Source organism: Oenanthe melanoleuca, chromosome 28 (genome assembly GCF_029582105.1).
Source record: "Oenanthe melanoleuca isolate GR-GAL-2019-014 chromosome 28, OMel1.0, whole genome shotgun sequence".
NCBI classification, from domain to species: Eukaryota; Metazoa; Chordata; class Aves; order Passeriformes; family Muscicapidae; genus Oenanthe; species Oenanthe melanoleuca.
In genome coordinates, this window is record NC_079361.1 from 1,181,697 (window position 1) to 1,206,566 (window position 24,870).

The 24,870-nt window shown below is 53.5% G+C and overlaps 1 protein-coding gene across 14 annotated transcripts in view; it reads right to left on the bottom strand.

Moving 5' to 3' along the window:
- Positions 1–24,870, bottom strand: part of TCF3 (transcription factor 3) — an 82,530-nt gene that overhangs the window by 50,113 nt on the left and 7,547 nt on the right. For 11 of the 14 annotated variants that reach the window (XM_056512554.1, XM_056512550.1, XM_056512558.1 and 8 more), the window contains exon 3: positions 21,159–21,231. In XM_056512554.1, coding sequence (XP_056368529.1) covers positions 21,159–21,231 — 73 coding nt within the window. Of the gene's footprint in view, positions 1–3,668; positions 3,772–21,158; positions 21,232–24,870 lie in introns of those variants that run through there. The other 3 variants (XM_056512555.1, XM_056512556.1, XM_056512557.1) reach the window with 3 other exon arrangements.

Genomic DNA, 24,870 nt, shown 5'->3' on the forward strand with positions numbered 1-24,870 from the left:
GAGCAACACAGAAGCTGCCAACAAAGCCCCCAGCCACATCCAGTTACAGCCTGCAGCCTCAGGGCTGCAAACTTCAGGAGCTGGATATACCCAAAACATACCAGCCAGGCTTCCAAAGGAATCCCTAAAGCAAAGCCATGGGTCAGAGCACACCAGATGCAGAGTTTTGGGGATAACTGCATGTACAGCCAAGGAGTTCTCCCTCCCAGACAGCAGCTCTTACAGAATTTGGTCCATGTGACACCACACAGTGAGGTATTTACCTGAAGAACAATTTAAAGACAGATGTGACCTATTTAGAGCTCTGCCAAATATTTCTGTAATTGAATAGACCATTGATTATTTAAATTGCATTAAAAAGGGCTGAATTCAATCCACTTGCTCCTACAAAGCACCATTTCCATGAACCACAACTCTTTTCTCCCCTCTTTAAACATAAACACTTCAAGATGTTCACTTGTCCCTTGCCCTGAAAAGATCCACATCTTTATATAACCATACCCCATTCCCTAAATTCCCCTGGCAGCCCTAAAGCCAAAAGGACAAGTCACAGGAAGAGTTTACCTGAAGACAAATCCCAACCCATCAGCTTTAAGGCCACCAAGGCTTATGGTGTGGATGGGGCAGGGCCACCAGCCCTCATGACCTCAGCAGGAGTCACTGATGCTTGGCACTGTGGGTTTAGGCTGTTAATCAGCCCTCCAGACTTTGCTCACCACACACTACTCAGCAGACACCAAAAAGTTGCTCCAGCCCCTCGTGCCCTTGTCTCCTTGTCCCTAAATCCAGCTCCCAACACACTTCTCCAAGCAGTGCCTAAACACTGGTGGAGGGATTACAGCACTGGGCTGGTGGGGAGGAGGTTTCTAAATGTGAATGTGTACCTGGTTTGGGATGCAGAGAAGGGCCTGGGGCAGCTCCAGGAAGGGGACAGGACAGAGCCAAGGGCAGCCTGCACCCAGGCTGTGTGTGATGGGTGGTGGTGGCCCCAGCTCTGGCTGGGCTGTGCCACCCTGGGCAGGTGCTGCTGGGCTCCTCCTGCTCTGTGAGGGGCAGGGAGAGCACAGGGAGCCCACCCTCACCATCCCCCCAGGCTGGGCACCCACTGTGTCCCCCCACCTCACCCACGCTGTCCCTGGGCAAACGGTGGCACGGGTGAGGTGCCAGCAGATGGCACTCAATGAGTAGCATGGATCCTCCTCCTTCCCAGCACTAACCAGCACCTTTCTCCTGCCTGCACATTTTAAACCATTTCCTGGGTGCAACTTTGGCATCAACAGCGCCTGGCAGGAGCTGGTGCTCCTTGGTCTCATCCCTTGTGCTGAGCAACAAAAAATGCCCTGAAAAACCCCACTGCCCAGCCCCTTGGAAGGCCCAGGTAACTCAAGAAAGTAGATTTTATTAATTTTATTGCCATCTCTCATGCTGCCCTGGGCACACACTGACCATTATTTGGGTTGTGGATGAAGGTGGGAGGCAGTTTCCCCTCCCTGCTCCACGGCCAGCATGGCAAACCCACAGCAGCATCAGGCTGGCCTCACAGAACATACCAGCCCTTCCAGAGCTCTCTGCTGCTCAGAACAAGCTGGAGACAAAAAGAGACCCATTCCATTATCTTGTCTGGGTCTCCTCTACATGAGGCTTCGATTTCTGGTGCTTTTGTCAAGCCAAGCACTAAACTCCTTATCAGGAATCCTAATAAAGCTGTGTAGGAAAATTGACCATTAAGAAGCTCCTCTGATATTTTACTCAAAGATTGCTTTCTTTTAACTATAAGAAGCTCAAAGAAATGTTTTCCTACATGAACAAAAGGAGCAGCAGCAGTTAAAAACCTGGAGCTGCAGTTTTCTGGGATGGTGAGAGCTGAGCTCACCACTGTGGATGGGAAGCTGCTGTCTCAAAGGAAAATGGCTGCATTTTCAAATGCAAGTTTGAAATTAAAAAAAAAAATAAATTATATGCATAAAAATGAGAATGAGGAAAAACCCCAAACCAAACAAAAAAAAAAAAATCAACCCAAAACAACCAACCAACTAACCAACCAAGAAAGCACCATTCCCAGCCTAGTGCTGCAAGGAAAACAAGGACCAAAGTCATCCCCAAATCCCTGGACTGCCTCCAGCATGTGAGCTCTGCTGGCCCCTGACAAAGCTTCCTGCAGATCCTCACTGCAGCAGGTTCACGAGTGGCTCAGCACTGGCTGCTGTGGGAGGAAAGGGCCCTTCTCACCCTGCATTTCTCTTGAGGGAGTTCTGGGCTTGCTGGACCTTTTCAGGGGCCGCTGAACACGTAAGGCAGCAGGAAACCCAAAGAAAATCAGTTCCCCATTTGGAGCACAGCGTGCCCCAGAAGCCCCCAAGATGGGGCAGGCCAGGATGGATGGGAAGAGGAAGATCTTGGCTGGCAGCTGGTTTGCAAAACCACAGCCCCACACCTTGGCCTCCCAGAGCCCCAGTGCCGGTGCCACCACAGCACAGGGGCAGGGACAGGCTGGAGGGATCAACTGCCCTGGAGGGATCAACTGCCCTGGCTGCTCCCATCAGACCTCTCATTCCCTGACAGAATCAAGGGGAAACAAGCTGTTATCAATCTCTCTGGTGCTCAGGATCCACCACACTCTGGGGCTCTTCATCCAGCCCCTGCTCATGCTGCTGTGGTCAGGGAGAGGAGCACACACCAACCTCTGCTCACCTTGGGCACAGAGCTTTAACTCTCTCACAGAGTCCCACAATTGTTCAGGTAGGAAAGGACCTTAAAGCTCATCCTTGTTCCACCTCCTGCAAGGGCAGGGACACCTTCCACTATCCCAGGGAGCTCATGGGCACCTGCTCCTGGGCTTGCACAGCTCTGTCCAGCCTGCAATTCCCCTGATCTTGCAGCGTGCCAAAGCTCAGCTGCTCCCTGGCATCCCAGAGAGAGCCCCATCTGCAGCCAGGATGCTGCCTCATCTACACACAAGCCCATGTTTATTTAAAACTCAGAGGTGCAGGTTTCCCAAGGTGTCCCTGTACCCCATCTCAGTTCAAAGCAGGCACCATGTGCAACGATTCAGACGAAATGGTTCCTCTTAAGTTACAACTCCACATGTACAAGTCGCTCCAATCAAAGCCAGACCACCTCCAGGGAGCTGTGCTTTGTTTGATTCATATCTAAAACCACCTGAAATAAAAACCATCCCACAAGCCCCTCGCAGGGCAGGCAAACCCCACACCCAGGCCATGTCACAATTAACAATACAGCACAGCAATTAACAATACAGCAATTAACTGTGCCAGTGCCACGCTCGCAGTATGGGGACCAGGGGTGACCCTACACAGGACACCCTCAGCTGGCAGCTGGACTTTGTGCTGTGTCCCCTCTCCTCCTGCAGCCCTGCCCTGCTCACAGCTCTGACAGGTTCAGGGGACCTGGGCACGCACAGTGGGGAGGCAGCAGACAAAGCTGAGCCGTCCTGCTCCCAAAGAGGGTTGAGTGTTCTCAAGCAGCTTTAAGGCTCTCAGTTCCTGCCCAACAGCACGGAAAAGGAGAGGAGGAAGATCCTTACCCTGCACATCCCACCTGGATCCCAGGAGAGCACAACTCCCAACCCGCTAGAAACCCCCCTCCCAGCAGCCCCCATCCCCCGCTCCCCCAGCAGCCGGTGCCAGATGTGTGGCAGCAGCACGTACCCCCGCACAGCTGGCTCTGCGCTGCCATGCCCGCAGCCGGCTCTCGGCAGCCCCGCTCCGCTCCGCTCCAGCCCGCAGAGGGAGGAGCGGCTCCCGGCGCTCCGTCCTGTCCTGCCCACCCTGCCTGCCTTTGTCTGCGGACTGCAGGGACTTCACGGCACGGACACGCAGTGAGAGGAAACTTAATGAAGTTTATGGGGTGGATCAGATTTACCAGGGAGTTTATGAAGTGCTGCCTGGAGAGCAAAGAGCAAATGGACAGCATCTCTTCCAGATCAGGATTGTTCCTAGGGAGCCCTGGAGAAAATCACCCAAGTGCTCCAGTCATGCTCTGATCTACAGATGAGGGTGGGGAGCCCTGGCACAGGGTGCCCAGAGCAGCTGTGGCTGCCCCTGGATCCCTGGCAGTGTCCCAGGCCAGGCTGGACATTGGGGCTGGAGCAGCCTGGGACAGTGGGAGGTGTCCCTGCCAGGGCAGGGGTGGGAATGGAGGATCCCTAAGGTCTCTTCAGCCCAAAGCACTCTGTGATTCCATGATGTTATCTCCTTGTTATCTCCTTGCAGTAGGAGATAGGGTCAGCACCAGTGCTGCAGCTGGAGCAGTTTTTTTCCCTGTCACAAAAGCCACCTCCACCCAATCCTGCACAGCTCTGCCATGGTGATCCTGGGGACTCCTTTGGCAGCCCTGGGCACTGGTTATTGTTTGGCTTTCCTTTATCTGCAAATCTCAAAGCACTTTGTAAGTGTTAAACCTCTAAGTCTCTCCAGGGAACAAAACTCTTTCTGCTATTGTACAGATGGAGAGACTTGCCCAAAAATGAGGGCAGAGCTAGAGGCAGCAGAACCCAGAGCTGAGCCAGCTCAGCTTTTCACTGGCACAAAGTACAGTGACACAGATTATCCCTGGAAGACCTGCACGGACAAACACAGCTCCTGGGAGAAGTACTCACTCTCCAGGTGGGAAAGCCTGACATGCTGGAGCACCCAAAAATTTATTTACAACTGGTGCTCCAAACCACAATGTCTCACCCATCTTTCAGTTTTCTTCTTTGGGTAAAAAAAACCCAGTTCTACAGTTTCAACTTTTTAGAAAATTATTTAAAGAAAACAGAACGAAAAACCACAATGATTTTAAAAATACAAAGCAAGCTGGGGGAGAAGGGCTCTTCTCTATTTCTGAGCTGACCCAGGAGGGCTGGGCAGGGCAGGGAGCTGGGGGAGATGCTCCTGCCAGGCTCCCAGGTCCTGCTGGACATGGGGGCCATGGGGAGCTCCCCATCTTTTCACTCAGCTTTATTTCCTATGCTCTTCAATTTAAAGGAACCCGAGGGCCAGCAGGAATTGGGAACTCAGAGCCACCCAGCATGGCTTTGCCCAGTGCTCCAGGGAAATGCTGCAGTGAGCCAGATGGGATGGAATTGTAGCAGCACTTCACTCAAGACATCACTCAGTGCCTGTGATGGCACTGATGAGCTAAGGGAGAAACCCCAAATAACTGAGTGTCTGGGGTGGGAAGGAGCCAGCACAAGGGTGCCTGGGCAGCTGGAAAACCTCACAGGAATGAAGACAAGCAGCAGCAGGAGCAGCCCAGCACAGGCATCCTCTGGGATGCACAAACCTGCTCTGCTCGGGCTGTAAAGGTGTCACAAGCAGCTCCCACAGGAAGCAAGTGAAGTGCTGGGCCTGAGGAACCTCCAGTGGTGACTAAAACAAGCAGCCAAAGAGAGCCCCAGAAGTTTGCTGTGAACTCAGGATACCAGACATCACTTCCTTGAGATGCCTCAATTCCTCCCTCAGAGCATCATCTCTCCCCCAAGCCCAGGATCTCAGGTGACAGACACTCCTCCAGTTTCTGCCCCACACCTGCTACTCTGCACTACAGGAAACCTGGAAGAGCAAAACTGGCCATGAAGACATGGAGGGACAGGACCCAGGGAATGGCTGCCACTGGCAGAGGGCAGGACTGGATGGGATATTGGGCAGGAATTGTTCCCTGGGAGGGTGGGTGCCCTGGCACAGGGTGCCCAGAGCAGCTGTGGCTGCCCCTGGATCCCTGGCAGTGTCCCAGGCCAGGCTGGACATTGGGGCTGGAGCAGCCTGGGACAGTGGGAGGTGTCCCTGCCATGGCAGGGGTGGAAGAGGATGAGCTTTGAGGTCCCTTTCAGCCCAAACCATTCTGGAATTCTGTGAAAAGCATGTAAAAACCCTACAGGATAGAATTCAGGACTCATTTTCCACTCCAAGCTGCTCATATCCAAGTGGCATTTCCAGCAGGACAAACTCCACTTGGATCAGCCTCACGCTCCCCTGTGGAGCCAGGCAGCTCCAGGAAAGTCAGCACAGGGTCAGCAACACCTCAGTGCCACCAGGCCTGGAAAGGGGGAGCACCACAACTTCCAGCCTCTTCCATGGCTTCCTGCAGCTCAGGAAGGAGGCAGAGCCATGGGAAGGGACATGATGGGAGAGGCCAGGCAGAGGCTCCAGGCACCTCGACCAGAAACAGCAGCTTAACATCAGCAAGCCCCAGGTTTTGAGTTCTGAACGAATGGAAACCGAGAGGAGCTGAGCAGGGTCTCTGCTGCCCACAAGGCAGCCCAGGCTCCTTCCCCTTCAGCTGTTTCACCCTGGTCGCTTTTGCAGCCGTTCCAGCCTCAGGGGCTGCTCCTTACAGCAGAGCACGAAGGAAACACAGCTGGGACGGGCACCACCGAGGCTCCAAAACTGACTCAACCAAACCCAAATCAGGAGTCTCAGACGTAAAGGTCAAGCAAGAAGGTGCAAAGTGGAGCTGTTTGGGTGAGAACTGTGGACAGCAGCCTCAGGGCACTGGGGATGCTCCCCAAGGAAGCTCAACATGCAGGTCCCCCCCAGTGGTTCCGATCAGCTCAGCTGGACAAACCCACCCTGTCCTTTACTCCCCACTGATTTCCATGCAAGTGCTTAATTAATTAATTAAAGTGGTGATGACTGCTGGGCTTCATGACACCAACAGTGAATCAACAGCAGGTGGGTGGGCAAAGAGAAGGGGGACAAGCACCAGGAGAGCTCCAGGGTTTGGGGCAAACACTGCCCAGATGGGAGCAGTCACTGGGAGAGCAGCCACACCCCCCAGCACAGGAACTCAGGACCCACTCCATGGCCACCAGTGCCACGTCCCCAAGGCTGGCTGTGCCAGGATGGAGATGGCTTTTACTCTGCATATCCCTGGGCTCAGGTGATACCTTTAGATTGTCCCAAGTGACCCTTCAAGAGGCAGAGACAGCACGGCTGACCCAGAGCTCAATGCAATCCCAGACCAGACTAACCCTTCTCAAGGATACATCCCCCATCCCAAAGCATCCAAAGGGTGCAGAGGTGAGAGCCTCCTGCCTCAGTCCACAGCAGCTACAAGGCCAGAGAGCCCCTCATGCCACAGGAAGGTGCCCCAGCCCTCCTGAGGCACAGCCCCAGCCTTTCCTGGGAGAGATTTTAGAGTTAAAGCAACACCGGTAGTGGGATTGTCAGCAGCACAAATGCACAATCAGGAGGGGAAGATGTGGGGGGAAAGCATCCAACTGGCAAATATAATACTTGGAAGGAAAAGCAGATTTTTAAAAAAATAAAAAATGAGGGGGTGGCAAAAAAAAAAAATATCTCAGGAAGTCATCTAGTCATTCCTGCTCTTTGCAGAAACAATAGACTCGGGATGCTGGCTAAGTTATAAATAATCCCGTTGGCTACACAACACAAATCCAAGACAGGAGCAGGGTAACTATCAGCTCCATGGAAAGTGAGTCACTACCTTCTTACAGCATTCCCAAAAAGGGAAAACACCACAGCCCCACTCCTGCTCTGCTCCACGGGGCAGGACCCCATCCTGGAGCAGGAGCAGCTCGGTGACACAACGTGACCCTGAGACATCACGGACACCCTGAGCCACAGTGAGCTCCAGCAGCAGTGAGGCTGATCCCAGAGCAGGACACACAGCCTGACACTCACAGAATCACAGAATCCTGAAATACCCTGAGTCAGAAGGGACCCTCAGGGATGATCAGTGCAGCCCCTGTCCCTGCCCAGCCCCCAACAGCCCCACCCTGAGCATCCCTGAGAGCGCTGTCCAAACGCTCCTGCAGCTCTGGCAGCCTTGGGGCCGGGACCATTCCCTGGGGAGCCTGGGCAGTGCCCAGCACCCTCGGGGGGAAGAACCTTTCCCTGAGCTCCATGCCAGCCCTGACACAGCTCCAGCCCTTGCTGGGCTCCTGGCCCTGTCCCAGAGCAGAGCTCAGCCCCTGCCCCTCTGCCTTCCCTCGGCAGGAGCTGCAGCCCCCGAGGAGTCTCCCCTCAGTCTCCTCTGCTCCAGCTGAACGAGCCAAGTGCCCTCAGCTGCTCCTCAGCCCTTCCCCAGCTCCCTCTCCCTCCTTTGGACACTCTCCAACAGCTTTGGGTCCTTCTGATACTGCAGGCACTGCGGGATCAGTGGCAAGAAAGCTCAAATTGGGGAAAATAATGGGAAGCCACCAACTCCACAACATCCTTCTCTTTTTAGAAAGGAAGTTGCCATTGTGAGATGCTTTGGCTGAGCTGTTTTCCAGATCCCTCCTCTGAACCTGAGAGCAAGCACAGAGATGAGCAAAGCCAACATGCCTCAAGATGCTGGTGAAACTGCCCCAAGAATGGTGGGTGTGCCAGATCTCTGCCCCAAGCACAGCTCTGCAGGAGGGACACGGCCCCTCTGGCCTGGCAGCTCTCAGGGCAAAGGGCAGATGCATCTTTTTGGGCACCCAGAATATCTTTGTCACTTCTCTGTGTTTGTGGCCAACTAGGACATGGAGCACAAAGTGCAGCACTCAGGGCCAGGGTGTCCCTGCATGGCCACTGCCCCAGGAGCCCTCGTGTCAAGAGCAGAACATGGAATCATGGAATGGTTTGGGTGGAAAGGGACCTCAAATCCCACCTCATTCCACCCCCTGCCATAGGCAGGGACACCTTCCACTATCACAGGCTGCCCCAAGCCCCATCCAATTTGCCTTGGACACTTATAGGGATGGAGAGCCCCCAGCCTCTCTGAGTAACTGATAACGGGAAAGAGCTTCCCAACTGGAGACTTGGAAGTGACATAAGTTCTCCTTTCTTAAAAAAAAAAAAAAAAAAAAAAGCTTCCTGACTTGTTATTCCATTACCCAAATCTGGAAATGTAATCATATTAGTTCAGCTGCATTAACACAACAAAAAAACTCAACAAAAACTGTCTTACAGATTGAATTGATCTCCAAGGAGTGAAGAGAAAGGAGAACAAAAGTCAGAAACCCAGAGCAAGCAGCTCCCCCTGTGAGCACCACGGCCAGCCCAGTACCCAAGCCACTCTCCAATGACAGATTCACAGAGGATGTGAAATAATCAGAACATGAAGTGATTTTTAAGAGTTTTTTTTGCCAGGTGGATGAGGTAAAAGGTCAGTAAGAGCCATGTGAGCACACCCAGCTCAGCAACGTAACACTGAGTTTGTAACAGAGCTTAACTCAGCTTGAACAGATCTCAGTCAAGGGGAAAAATCCAGCCTCAAGCCAAGTGGGAAGTGCAGGCAGCTCTGAGGGACTGTGGGGATGTGCAGTGTCAGCTGAGCAATGCTGGAGCTCCCAAAACCTTCAGCAGCCCAGGCAGCAGTGAAGCCCCTGCTTCTGTTCTCTGGCACGTGGGGAGCACTGCCCCAGCCATGGCCCTGTGTGGGAAGGGGCTTGGAGCAGCCACTGCTCCAAATGAAGTGAAAAACCAAAAAGCCTCAATCCCCAGCCTGGGAGCTGCAGCCAGGGAACACCAGGAGCAATGTGAGGGGTTCCTGCACAAACTCACCTGAGAGCTGGGAAATGTACTGAATCCCAGCTGGTTTGGGCTGGAGGGGACCTCAAAGCCCCTCAGTGCCACCCCTGCCCTGGCAGGGACACCTCCCACTGTCCCAGGCTGCTCCAGCCCCAATGTCCAGCCTGGCCTGGGACACTGCCAGGGATCCAGGGGCAGCCACAGCTGCTCTGGGCACCCTGTGCCAGGGCTCCCCACCCTCCCAGGGAACAATTCCTGCCCAATATCCCATCCAGCCCTGCCCTCTGCCAGTGGCAGCCATTCCCTGGCTCCTGTCCCTCCATCCCTTGTCCCCAGTCCCTCTCCAGCTCTCCTGGAGCCCCTTCAGGCCCTGCCAGGGGCTCTGAGCTCTCCCTGGATCCTTCTCTTCTCCAGGTGAGCACCCCCAGCTGTCCCAGGCTGTCCCCAGAGCAGAGGGGCTCCAGCCCTTGCAGCATCTCCGTGGTTCCTCTGCACTGGCTCCAGCAGCTCCACGTCCTCCTGCTGCTGTTCCCAGGGCTGGGGCAGCTCTGCAGGTGGGGTCTCACCTGAGCAGGCAGAGGGGCAGAATCCCCCCCTCCCCTGCTGCCCATGCTGGGGGCTCAGCCCAGGCCACAGCCAGGAGTGGAGCTGCCACCAAAACCAAGTTGTTAAATGTAAATCTAACCCCTCTCCCTCATGGGGGTGGAGCTCCAGCACCTCACAGGCCATGGAATGACCACCCAGCCAGACAAATCCAGTTTGGGAAGAAAGGTGTGAACACTTTGAACCACGGGACAAGAATTGAAGGAACCCTGCTTTAAAATTTTTTCTTCAAAAAGGAAAAAAAAGCCCAACCAACCAACCATATGTGATGGGGAGGCACATCCACCTTCCCACAGCTTTTGGGGCCATTCATCATTTGGATAAAATCCAGTTTCACATTGAAATTCAGCTGGACTTTCAAATGCAAATCCGAGGAGAAGAGCAACATATGGTAGAGGTTAGTGCTTATTTTTCCTAATTAGATGGCAAACTGCTGCTTTGTATAACAATGTTAACAGGGCAGGAGGAGCCTTTGCAAGGGACACCACCTCACTTCAGAATAAAACGTCCCAGAAAGCAGAAGGGGCCCAGGCCACCCCCGCTCTCAGGGAAGGTCATGCACTCACTGCCATCAGGATGGGTTTTGTCACTTGTCAAAAGTGAGATTTGTCCCCCCAGCTTGGGAAGGATGAGACAGAAAGAGGGGGGATTGGCAACACCAGTGACCCCAAGTCTTGTCCTGAAGGACTCTGGCTTCTTTCAGGTCAGGTTGTCTCCTGGGGCACCCCTGGATGCCACACACACACTGGGAAGGGCTTTGGAGGGGGAAAATGTTACCAGTTCCTCACCCCAGGGGCCAGGGATGAAGAAAGGATGGGCAGAAGATGCTTCAGAACTCCCTGAGAAGGGGAGGAACAGCTCTGCTTTGAGCAGTGCCCAGCAGCCACCACCAAACCTGCCCCAGGAGGGGCAGGTGCCACCACCAGAGGTGACTCCAGAGCTTCTCACATCCAGTGCCCTCAGTCAGGACACAGGAAGCATCACCCACTTTCCTGGAAGGTTATTCCCAGCTAGGACAAGCCAAGGTTTATAGATTACTGTCCCTTGCCCTGCTTGCTCTGAAAAAAGCCACCTCCTCCTATCCCTGTGTGCTGGAGGCTGCCCTCCCTCCCAGCCTTGGCCCCAGAGGCTCTGATACGAAGCTCATTTATTTATTTTCAGTCCCTGCCTAACCAGGCAAACTCCCCTGCTAGAAAAAGCTTATGCCACATTAACTTCACCTCCTTCTTACTCCTGACGCAATCCCCAGCTAAATTTAGAGGAAGACATTGCCTGAGGTCACTCTGGAGGTGGGATGTGCTTCCCAGGGTTCACAGGCAGATGGACAGTGCTTTTTCGATTTTTCTCCCTGCTGGCTTTGGAGCTGAGTTACCTGGTGAGTTAATTGAAAAATTCAGGATTAAAAAATGAGGGCAGCCCTGGACTGCTGCTTTCCCTTCTTTACTGTGGAGTGAGGCACTGGAGGCAACTTCCCTCCAGAAACATTAATCAGGGCAGGGAGAAGAGCATCCAAACAGCCACTGCAGAAACTCTCAAAAGCTGAACCATGAAATCTCCTCTCATGGCTCAGATTTTCCCTTTCTGATTTCTGATCAGATGTACTTTCACCCTGCAAGACAGGGACACACACACCAGGATCTCTGCAACCAAGTGAAAAAAACAACTGGACAAAGTGGAGAAACTCCCACCCTCCATCCGCCCCCAAACCCGAGGCAAAGAACGGCCAGAGTGGCTGCTCCTGGGGATCCTGCCACCAGTTTGAATCTTGCCCAGGAGTTGGGTCCTCTGGCAGAAAACCCCCAAACAGTGACAAACCTGTGGGCACAATGACATCTCTGGGCACTGCTTTGCTGTGATGGGGGGTTGGCCTGGTCCCCACTCCCTGGGGAGCATTGTGGGGGTTCTGTCCCCAGCCTGTCCCCCCAAATGGGCTCTCTGCTGTCCCACAGCCCCGTTTTGGGGCCATGAGAGCTCCATGCCTGGCTTGCCTCAGGTGATCCCTGATCCTCAGCCATGCTCCCAGGCCTCTGAACAATTACAAATTCAGCACCAAAATGTATTTCAAACCGTATTTCATGCCTCATTTGGCAACAAAATTAATTAAACTCTAAGTCACCACTGAAGGAGTGCAGCACCTCTTCCCTCTGTGGGTGTACAACTCAATTTGTTTAAGCTAATGTGCTAATCAAAGCTTGCCAGGTATTGGGGACCTCCAGGCAGAGTGGGCTCTGAAGTGTGCACAGGCCTGTCCCCAGCCTCAGAAAAAGCTCACATTTCCTAAAATGCAATCCCTCCTTCACCTGCACCAGGAACCTGCAGTTGGGCCAACATATCATGCCAGGGGTTTGTGGCTGTGGGAGCTAGAAATCCCAGAATCCTGGAATATCCTGAGCTGGGAGGGACCCTCAGGGACCATCAGTGCAGCCCCAGTCCCTGCCCAGCCCCCAACAGCCCCACCCTGAGCATCCCTGAGAGCGCTGTCCAAACGCTCCTGCAGCTCTGGCAGCCTTGGGGCCGGGACCATTCCCTGGGGAGCCTGGGCAGTGCCCAGCACCCTCGGGGGGAAGAACCTTTCCCTGAGCTCCATGCCAGCCCTGACACAGCTCCAGCCCTTGCTGGGCTCCTGGCCCTGTCCCAGAGCAGAGCTCAGCCCCTGCCCCTCTGCCTCCCCTCGGGAGAAGGGGCACCAAGAGGATCACTGCCCTCCTGGCTTCCCAAGCTGCTCAGGTTGAGGCTGCTGCCCACATCCAGCTGGGTGTGGGAATGTGCCAGGGAAAACCCAGAAACCAGTCCTGACATTGCCCTGGTGCCTTGTCCTGGCCCCACAGGGACTGGTGGGCAACTCAGTGCCCCCCCTCCCAGCTGTTGTAGGTGCTGGGAGAGGGTAGGATATCCCAGCCCACATGGATGGGAATCCAACAGGCAGACAGAACCATAGAATGATTATAGAGTTGGAAGGGACCTTAAAGGTCATTACCACTCCCTTCCATGCTCAAGGACACCCCCCACTGTCCCAGGCTGCTCCAACCCCATCCCAGCCTGGCCTGGGACACTGCCAGGGATCCAGGGGCAGCCACAGCTGCTCTGGGCACCCTGTGCCAGGGCTCCCCACCCTCCCAGGGAACAATTCCTGCCCAATATCCCATCCAGCCCTGCCCTCTGCCAGTGGCAGCCATTCCCTGGCTCCTGTCCCTCCATCCCTTGTCCCCAGTCCCTCTCCAGCTCTCCTGGAGCCCCTTCAGGCCCTGCCAGGGGCTCTGAGCTCTCCCTGGATCCTTCTCTTCTCCAGGTGAGCACCCCCAGCTGTCCCAGGCTGTCCCCAGAGCAGAGGGGCTCCAGTTCTTGGAGTATCTCCATGGCCTCCTCTGGACTTGACATGAGTAAACTTTCTGACATCTCTGGGACAGCTCTATTGTCCCTACAGCCACCACTGGCTTGCCCTTGGCTCCCTCCCTTCCCAAGATGGACATGGCCCTGGTTGAATCCCTCCAACCTGTACCTGTAGCAGGGAGCACAGGCTGGGCAGAAGTGAGGAGGATCCTCTCCAGGCCACCAAGACAACAGAGACAACAATCAGGTATTTCCAGTATAGTGACACATTTATAGTGTCCTTCAGTTGTGTGCATTGGGGAATGTAGTGCCAGGTGAGAAATGAGGCCCTCCAGAGTAACAAAATAGAAGTTTACATTAAATCCACCCCCTTAAGACACTCATTTGTTGCCTCTAATTAAACATAATACTACTAATGATTGCAGTTTGAGTGTCACTGCACACAGCCATTAACAATGGAGATGCACCAGGCTGAGGAGCTGGTCACACGTGGGACACGTGCTGCAGCAGGGCACCCCACAGGGCATGAGGAATTGCAAATTAGCAGCAGCCAGGTCCAGCAGCAACACTTGCCAGACCTGCTGGGCTCCTTCCAAAGCCATCTCTCCCTTTGGAAAGGGCACAACAAGCGTGGAGGCCTGGAGCTGGAAGGCTGAGCCAGCATGTGCTGCTCGGGCAGTGCTGGGCTGGGGCAGGATTAGAGGTGACCTCAGGCAGAGCTGCACCAAACCCCAGAGTCCTGCCCTCCAGAGACCATCAAAGAGCTTGGAATGGAGATGAGAGCCCTGAGGAACAGGGCAGTGAGAGGGAATTCACAGAATCTCAGAATGGTTTGGATTAGAAGAGATCTTGCAGCCCATCCCTGCCATGGCAGGGACACCTCCCACTGTCCCAGGCTGCTCCAGCCCCAATGTCCAGCCTGGCCTGGGACACTGCCAGGGATCCAGGGGCAGCCACAGCTGCTCTGGGCACCCTGTGCCAGGGCCTCATAGGGCAGGATTTCTTCCCTATATCTAAGCTGAATTTACTCTCTTTACTTACTAATTGCTGCCCACCAGCTCCTCTTGGTAAAGACAGGGCAGTGCTGGAGCTTGTACCTGTTCTTTTAGAAGGTGCACACCAAGCTCAGCTTCCCCTCAGATTTTTTACACAAGATACAGCTGATTCCATCAGAGCCCCTGGAGTAGGCACAGCCTCACTGGTACAGAACTACCTCATCCAGGGGAGGAAGAGCTGTGCTGGGAAGAGAACCCTGCACTGCTTCAGCAATTCTGGCAAAGTTAAAACTGTGCTTAAACAAGGTCTGTGGCAAACTGGCAGTTTCTAAACAAAAGTGTCACTTATCTCAGTACAGCTTTGGCTCTGGCACCCCCAGCATTCTCTGTACTCTTTCCCAGTTAAAGATTTTAAATCCAGACAGGAGGATTCTTCTCCAGGTGGGAGATGAACAAAGAAACCTCAAAAGAACCCCCCAAAACCTTTCCTTGAAAACATGCACTCCTCAAGTTAAACACAACACTGAGACAGAGACTGGTTATATTTGCCTCTCCCCAGCTGCTAGAGGAGCCCTGAGCTGCTGCCAGAGCATCCCCACAGCACTGGCACCATGTCCCTGCTCTCCCCAGACTCACTCCATCAGAAACCAGCTGTGCCTCTGGCAGGACAGACATCCTCACTCCCAGCAGTGAAATAAAATTCAAGGGGAAAAATTAATTGCAAGAAAAAGAGAGCCCTTCATATTTCAAGGCCAGGTTGGACAGGGCTTGGAGCAACCTGGGACAGTGGAAGGTGCCCCTGCCCATGGTAGGAGATGCAATGAGATTGGCCCAAATAATTCTGGAATTCTGTTTCAACCTCACTGCAAAAGCACAGAAGAAACACCTGTACAGGTGGGGAAGCCCTGGTAGCAGGAACACACACCCCAGGACACAAGGATCAGAGATGGGCTGTGACCCTGGATTAAGTCACACAGGTGTGAAGACCTTCCCCTGCCATTTGTTGCCCTAAACATTTCCTGCCAACCTGCACTCCTTACCCCCAGCTTTTGGGTTCTCCAACTCTGTTCTTCCAGTCCTTGCTTTCTATATCTTGGAAAATGGGATGTGCCCCACGGGACAAACAGGGAGCAGAATGGGGAGAGGGTGGAGAACAGGAGCTTGCCAAGGGCTAGGACAAAACCAAAGCAGAAAGCCCCACTCACAGAGAGGAGATGAACCTCACTGAGTGTGCAGGCTTTGTTAGCAGCAGGGTGTGTCCCTGCCATACCTGGAGCACCCTCCTGCATCCCCTGGGCTCTGCCAGTGGCAGGAATGGAAAGGCTCCAGCACTGTGGAGAGCAGGGGGCTGCAGGGACTGTGCCTGGAGGCAATGAGACTGCACAGCTTGGCAAGCTGGACCTGGCCATGGTAAGGCTTTTCCATGGAATCCCAGAATGGTTTTTGGGTTGGAAGAGACCTTAAAGCTCATCTCCTTCCAAACACCTGCTGTGGGCAGGGACACCCCCCACTGTCCCAGGCTGCTCCAAGCCCCATCCAACCTGGCCTGGGACACTGCCAGGGATCCAGGGGCAGCCACAGCTGTGCCAGGGCTCCCCACCCTCCCAGGGAACAATTCCTGCCCAATATCCCATCCAGCCCTGCCCTCTGCCAGTGGCAGCCATTCCCTGGGTCCTGTCCCTCCATTCCTAGTCCCAAATCCCTCTCCAGCTCTCCTGGAACCCCTTTAGGCCCTGGAAGAGGCTCTCTGGTCTCCCTGGATTATTCTTTTCTCCAGGTGAACACCCCCAGCTCTTCTTTGATTTCCTTTGAAAATGGCTAAACAGTAACATTTACTTTGAAACAAACGGTCACACCAAGGGCCTGGCAAGTGAATTTTTCTGCTTTGCCTTTTTCAGTTGTGGTGGTTTTGTGTTTGGTGTGTTTGGTGACAGTTTCACGGGCATGTCACTAAAACACACAGCCCAGATCCCAAACTTGAACGGGAAGTGCCAGTTCTAAATATCAAGTCCCATATTGCACACCTCATGTCTGCCTTTCATCATCCATCAAAATAGCAAGCAGAGCCCAGCACTCCCACTTCAGCATAAGCAAAACATGTGGGAACTCGAGGCAGTTCGTAGGAAAACGTGATACAGCCTTGCTAATAAAAGCTCCTGCTTTCCTCACTATGGAAAACAGTTGCAAATGGGTTTCTGCAGCCTGGGACTCAACTGCTGACAGCATGGCAACAGAAATGCTGTGCTTGGCTCTTCCCAGCCCAGCCTGCCGAGGTGTCCCTGCAAAGCACCCAGCCCCAGGAGCAGAGGGGAGCTCAGCTCCATCCTGCTGCACCAGCCCCTGCCCATCCTGCTCGGAGCTTCCCAACACAGGGCTGCCTGCACACTCAATCAAACCTTCAAACAGCTCCCCCATAGCACCAATTAGAGAGACAACCCCAGCTTTCAGAGAATTTATGACTCTCAGTGCTGTTGCCACAGGTATCCAAGTTTTGCGTTGTTTAAAGCGAGTTTCAAAGGGGATCCGGGCTCGCCTCCCTCCAGGGAGAATCCATTTGCTTTGTTCACCAGACTATAACTTAAAATTTGTTACAAGCACCAGCTTGTAACCCTTTGAAAAACTCCCTGCTTCACCAGCTTCAAATGGACTTGATGAACTTCCCCCGATCAAAGCAATTCCCTCACAGGGAGCCTCAGCTCAGGAGCAAGGAAGCACCAACCAATTTTGGGGGTGGGAATCACAGCAGGGGCCACGAGGGGCCTCTCCCTCCCAAACCCACCTGAGAACCCAAGCAAAGAGCCCAACCAACTTTGCTGGCACTAAGCATGAAGGAAAAGGCACTTAATGCTGAATTCACTTATTTAAAAGGGGAGGAAAAGAAAAAAAAAAATAGCAGAGGTTTTTCTTGTTGAGAGCAGAATAATTTGTCAGCAGGAGACCCCATGGCTCCCGTCCCATAATGCTGGCACCTCACACATTTGGGATGGGAAGAGAGATGGCTGCACACCCTCCACATTACCCACAGGTGGAAGTGAGCTTGTGAGCTGCTCCAGGAGATGTTTTACCTCACACAACCACGTGCCTTAGGTTTATTTCCCTGCTCTGCAGAGCTCAAACCCCTTTGCTGGAGCAAAGGTGCAGCCAGCACGCACCAACCCTGCTGAGAACTCAGCAGCCATGAGGCCACAGCAAAACCCTGCTGCCTCTGGCTGCTCCCACTGCCTCGATGTCAATTAAAGTGGTCATTTCCATGTGAAATTCAGCCCCAGTGGTTTCCTGCTTGAGGCAGGGCTCAATGAAGCGCTGGGAGGGAGCTTGCTGCAGCTCAGATTAGTCATTTATGAACTATGATACCATGGGGGACACGCTTTGAGATGTTTTGCTACTGCAAGTAACAAACACTTTTTGGAGAGGGGACAGTGAACCCCTTTGAGGAGCGAGACAACAGGCACAGGCTGAGCACCCTGGCTAAAACAAAACCCCAGCAGCAAACAGCCCATGCTGGAAAGCACTGGCTGCAGCTCCCAGCCCCAGGAAGACCAACTTCCCGTGGTGACCTATATGTGCTATAAATGCTGCAGCCACGGGCTGGGTGACGTCAGCCCCATCCTTGTGGCAATTGTTGGGTCTCTCCTTGCCAAGAAAAGGCAAAGCGGAGGTGCTGAATTGTCCGTGCGGCGGGGGAGCGAAACCAGTTCCTCCCCGGAGCATCTGAGGACAGAAAGGAGGGAAACAGTGGCAGGGCTGAAAACAAAAGTAGGAGGCAAATATGAAAGCAAAGGGAGCTCAAAGCTGGAGGGTTTGCATGAACACTTTGAATTTTTCTGACCTAGGGAGAAAAAGGGGTTCCCTTGGTAGAGGGGCCACCAGCAGCTTGGCCAGGGCAGTTGTTAGAAACATGGAATTCTTAAGGTTGGGAAAGATCCTTAGGATGCCCAAGTCCAACGGTCAGCCCAGCACCATGTTCACCACTAAAGCATGTCCTCAGTGCCACATCAACACCTGTCCTGAACACTTCCAGGGATGGTGATTCCAGCACTGCCAATGGTTAGCAACACATCTGGTAAAGAAATTCTGAATTTGGGGCAATTTCGTCACTGGGATTCCCTGTTTCAAATGCTTCTGCTCCTTTATTTACCAGTTAGACTTTGGAAGCAAGAATCTCATTTTGGCCATGACTGATCAGTAAATGCTTTTCTCCTTTCCCTCCTTACTTCCCTGAGAAGAAAAGAGCCTGGAGACAGCAGCTCCTCTGGAGGGGGAAAAGAAGAAAAGGTGCATACTGCCCCAACACTTCCACAAGGAGATGAGAAGAGGGGGATGATGAATTCCCATGTCCAACCCAATTACACCAACCCAGTGATGGGCTCCCATCCTGGGTGGGCAGAAAGATAAAACACCAATATTTCTGGCACATGAGACAACATTAGTTTGTTATCTTGAGGTTACCACAATAAGCCCAAATAAAGAGATCCTGGCACTGTGGTGCACAACACCAAGCTAAGACTCAGACAAATCAGTGTTTGCTTCTCCTTTGCAGGCAGAGGGGAAATGCTGCACTGCCTTTGCTGCTGGTCCAGGCCCCTGACTGAGAAGGGCTTAGAACACATGTGGCACATTAAAGCAGAAGCCCAGGCCTTTCTGCATGGCAAGATTTAGGGTGATCACCTCCAGGTCCAGGTTATGGTGTGGCTGTGAGGTGCTCTGCTCCCCCTACAAATCCAAGGACCATCTGCTCTCCACCCTCTGACTACATCAAGGTTAATGATGACTTCACTTCAAACCAAATTTTGAGCTGCATGACTGCCTATGTCTTGGAGGATGAACCTCAGGGTAGGTTGGAAGGGGCTTGGAGCAACCTGGTGTAGTGGAAGGTGTCCCTGCCCATGGCAGGGGTGGAAAAAGATGAGACTTAAGGTCTCTTCCAACCCAAAGCCTTCCATAATTCTGCAATTCTAATTAGTACCTGATTGCATCAATGAATAAAGCTAAACCAACAATCTGTGAGAACAACCTCCTGCCATTTTCTAGGACCTTGTTTAGACACCTTGGATCCTTATAATAAAACCTGTGCCTTCTGCATGGCACAACTTGCTGATGTCTTATTGCAGTTATTCACCCCACCAGCAAAAAGCCAAAGATGCAGGAGCAGGGAGAAGTCCCAAAGCTGACACTTAGATGAAATGTGTCCCCTGATCTCCAGGTGAGGCCAAGGATGGCTGACCAAAGGATAACTGCTGCTGGAGCAAAGCTCTTGCCCCACAGCCAGCCCTGAGCTGCATTCCCAAGGCAGGATGCCCGTGGCAGGATGAGGGAGCCTCTGCCGTGTCCGAGCTGGGACAGCAGGGATTGTGCAACGTCCCTCAGTGCAGTTGTATAACATCAGTGCTCTGTTTTTATGAACTGCTCCCAGTCAGGCTCAGAGCAGCAGCCCAGAGGAAGGGTGGTGTCAACATTACCTTTCACTCACCCGAAAGAAAAGAAGGGCTGGGGGGAGAATCAAAGATTTGGTGTCGTTTGGGCTGGAGGGGGGTCGGGCTGTGCCGCTGCAGCCTCTGCTCCTGGCCAGCACCACAGAGCTGGCAGCCAAGGCAGGCTCTGAGCAGGAAACAGATTAATGGCAGCTCCTGCACTGCTCTTCTCCCCCCAGCGTGTAGCACGTCTTTGGTGGATTATTTTAACAGCACAAGGAACACTCACTGGAGAGATCAGCTTCCATCTGGGTTAACCCGAGAGTTTTCTCCCCTCCAATTCCCTCCAGCACCCACTCAACAGCTTCCCTCCCTGCAAAAGTGTTTGCTCAAAACCATCTTGACATGCAGCTAAACAGCTCATTCTGAGAGCATCACATTTGCCTGGTCCAGGAGGGCAGGGCAGAGCAGGGCAGAGCCCCCATCCCACTGCTGCAGGTTCCCCAGTGCCCCACTGGAGTTTGAAGCTGCTCTCCAGAAATCCCTGCCCAGTCTCTGGGATGCCTCCCAGAGTCACAGCACAGCCAGGAGTTTCCCTGCACAGCTGGAGCCAGCCCAGGGCAGGGAAGGTCGAGTTTTAACCATCCACAAAGTGTTTACCTAAAAGGGCAAATTAGCTGCACTTCCCTCACACCAGGGACTGTGTGAGCCCTGCACAGAGCAGCTTCCCTGGGCATTAAAACCCTGGCCCAGCAGTGTCCAGGAATCCTCCACCTGACTCTCAAACCAACCAGCACATTTTCAGCCTCCACTTGCAGCCACTTGTCCAGCCCACTCCTCCCCACTGCCCTGCTCCCTAAGCCCTTGGCATCCCTGGTGCCCTCTGGGTGACCTGGAGGGCTTTGCAAGATCCCTTTGGGAATACTGAGATCCCACCTGACAGCGGGTCACTGCTGGAGGGGCTGCATGGAGCAGACCCCCAAAGTGCACCAGGAATGAGCCACCACCACCCCACCTTCAGAGAACAGCAAAAGTCTTCCAGGGCAGTGCAGACACATCTAAGCAGCTTACAGACCAGCCCTGTCTGCTCCCAGGCTCCTGGAGCAGTGGGACAACAACCTCCAGCTCAGGCAGCAATGACTTAGTAGGAGAGAGCTCAGCAAGAGCAGCATTGCCCACCCAGAGATATAAAGAGCAACAAGGAAACCATACAGAAAAACAGCAGCAGAGCACCACCAGAAAAATACATCACCAAAATATAGAACCCCCTCCCCTACGGCGCCTCTGGAAGCAAATCCAAATTTATTGCAAGAAACATTATGGTGTAAGGGGAAAAAAAAGTAAGATGACAGTACCTGATCCTCCAAACTGAGTGCTTGCAAGGGTCGTGGGTCTGTTTTTTCCATTAGCCACTGGCAAGGGAAACATCTAGAAAAACAAGGAGATGAGAGAGAAGGGAAGAGAAAAGATATTTCAGTATGTTGGTTTTACTGTGCTGTTGCAAAGGGGTCACACTGGGGGACGGGAGGAGGGAAGGCAGCCTGTTATTGATGCAAAAACCTTTCCTGGTGTCCCTGCTCAGGGGGAACAGGAGGGAGCACACACACACATCCCTGTGTGCACAGCCCTGCTCACACACACACACACACACATCCCTGTGTGCACAGCCCTGCTCACACACACACATCCCTGTGTGCACAGCCCTGCTCACACACACACATCCCATGTGCACAGCCCTGCTCACACACACACATCCCTGTGTGCACAGCCCTGCTCACACACACACATCCCTGTGTGCACAGCCCTGCTCACACACACACACATCCCATGTGCACAGCCCTGCTCACACACACACACACACACACACATCCCTGTGTGCACAGCCCTGCTCTCACACACACACATCCCTGTGTGCACAGCCCTGCTCTCACACACACACATCCCATGTGCACAGCCCTGCTCACACACACACACACACACACACATCCCTGTGTGCACAGCCCTGCTCACACACACACACACACATCCCTGTGTGCACAGCCCTGCTCACACACACACACACACACATCCCTGTGTGCACAGCCCTGCTCCCACACACACACACATCCCTGTGTGCACAGCCCTGCTCTCACACACACACATCCCTGTGTGCACAGCCCTGCTCACACACACACACATCCCATGTGCACAGCCCTGCTCACACACACACACATCCCCGTGTGCACAGCCCTGATCACACACACACACATCCCCATGTGCACAGCCCTGATCACACACACACACACACACATCCCGGTGTGTGCACAGCCCCTCACACACACACACACATCCCTGTGTGCACAGCCCTGCTCACACACACACACACACACACATCCCCATGTGCACAGCCCTGCTCACACACACACACACATCCCTGTGTGCACAGCCCTGCTCACACTCACACACACACACACACACACATCCCCATGTGCACAGCCCTGCTCACACACACACATCCCTGTGTGCACAGCCCTGCTCACACACACACATCCCCATGTGCACAGCCCTGATCACACACACACACACACATCCCTGTGTGCACAGCCTTGCTCACACACACACACATCCCCATGTGCACAGCCCTGCTCACACACACACACACACACACACACACATCCCTGTGGGCACAGCCCTGCTCACACACACACACACACACACACACACACATCCCCATGTGCACAGCCCTGCTCACACACACACACACATCCCATGTGCACAGCCCTGCTCACACACACACACACATCCCCGTGTGCACAGCCCTGCTCACACACACACACACACACACATCCCCATGTGCACAGCCCTGCTCACACACACACACATCCCCGTGTGCACAGCCCTGCTCACACACACACACACACACACACACATCCCCATGTGCACAGCCCTGATCACACACACACATCCCCATGTGCACAGCCCTGATCACACACACACACACACATCCCTGTGTGCACAGCCTTGCTCACACACACACACATCCCCATGTGCACAGCCCTGCTCACACACACACACACACACACACACACATCCCTGTGGGCACAGCCCTGCTCACACTCACACACACACACACACACACACACACACACACACATCCCCATGTGCACAGCCCTGCTCACACACACACACACACAGTCCCATGTGCACAGCCCTGCTCACACACACACATCCCCATGTGCACAGCCCTGCTCACACACACACACATCCCTGTGTGCACAGCCCTGCTCACACACACACACACCTCCCCATGTGCACAGCCCTGCTCACACACACACACACATCCCCATGTGCACAGCCCTGCTCACACACACACACACACACACACACATGCCATGTGCACAGCCCTGCTCACACACACACACACACACACACACACACACACATCCCCATGTGCACAGCCCTGCTCACACACACACATCCCCATGTGCACAGCCCTGCTCACACACACACATCCCCATGTGCACAGCCCTGCTCACACACACACACATCCCCATGTGCACAGCCCTGCTCTCACACACACACACACATCCCCATGTGCACAGCCCTGCTCACACACACACATCCCCATGTGCACAACCTCTGGCTCCACAGGGGCAGCTGGAAACCAGCCAAGGAAAATCCCTGCTGTGATCCAAACCATCAGTTTCATCCCAAAATTGCTCACCCTGGCTACAGGTGAGCCCTGAGGAAAAGCCAACTCCATTCACAAAATGCCAGCAGGATAATGACACCAAAGCTGTTTTATCCCTCACTGGCCCAGCTCCCCCAGGAGCCCTGGTCCCATCCCACACCTCCAGCCACGTGCAGTGTCTGGGCAAGACCAGGGCTGCCTGTGGCTGAGCTCTCAGCCTCATCAACAGCTCCCACCCCGCTGCTTTGGGGGCTCCAGCAGCACCAGGACCTGACACAGCCCTGGGACCCGGCGTGAGGAAGCTCCTCCAAGGGCAAATATAGTTACTCATGATTTTAAAAATTAATGTATTTCAGGGAATTGGTCGCTCTGGGGACTTGTTTGCTCTATCACTGCAGCTTCATTATCACAACTGAGCCACTCCTGCCAGGAGCTTCCTCAAAAATACTGCATACCTCGTCACCTAACCTGTATAAATATTTTTAATAAAAGTTGGGAGAGTTTCAGAGGCTGCTATTTAATAATTTACATGCACCTGCGTGCAGCAGAAAACTAATTCTTCTCCACACAAATGGAGCTCCAGCCAATAAAACAACTGGTGGGAAAACGCTTAGTGAATTAACATTTTAATATCCTTTTTCTACTCAAGATACTTTCACCACCAAGTCATTTGAATTTTTATTATTTTTAGCTTCGTAATGTCTGAGTAACTCAAAAGTTTAATGCTTTGAAGATTAAACAATGCAATGGCACAAGAGCCTACAGAAAGGCAGCGTTTCATGCCCTGACATAGCTGATGTCTGGCTGTGGTCAGAAACATTCCTCTGTACAGAACCGTCTGCCCAGCTTTGTTTTCACAAATGCTGGGGAGGAGAAAAAACCCAACAAATAACAGTTAATGTGGTAGAGATGCAAAGAGAGCAGTTAAGGAACCAACTGCCATTCATAAAGAGCACAAATTTGGGATCATATATATGCATGTGCAGGGTGTAGGTGTTTTATGCACAATTTAAATGAGGTTGTAAACAGTGTTAAGTGTTCACCCTGGCTGCCTGCACACACCTGCCCTCACCTGCCTGCCCACGGCCCCCTGGCCCCCTCAGATGTGCCCCGAGGCTGCTGCTCACCCCAGGGGCTCCTGAGGTGTTTGGGGTGGCCCAGCAGCCCCAGCATCGGATAAGCTTTGTTTCCTCAGGAAGTTGGGCTAGAAAATAAAAACAAACCCCAAAGATTGCAGCTCACCTTCCTCTGCACTGCTGCAGGGCTTCCCTGCGCCCCCCTCCCCCCAGCAGGGGTTCTGCAAACACCTCCAAAAATGCTGAAAATGGAACTTATGTGGCTTATCCCACCCCAGCTGTGCTCACCCCCTCTTCTCAAGGTAGGGAAGAAAACTGAGC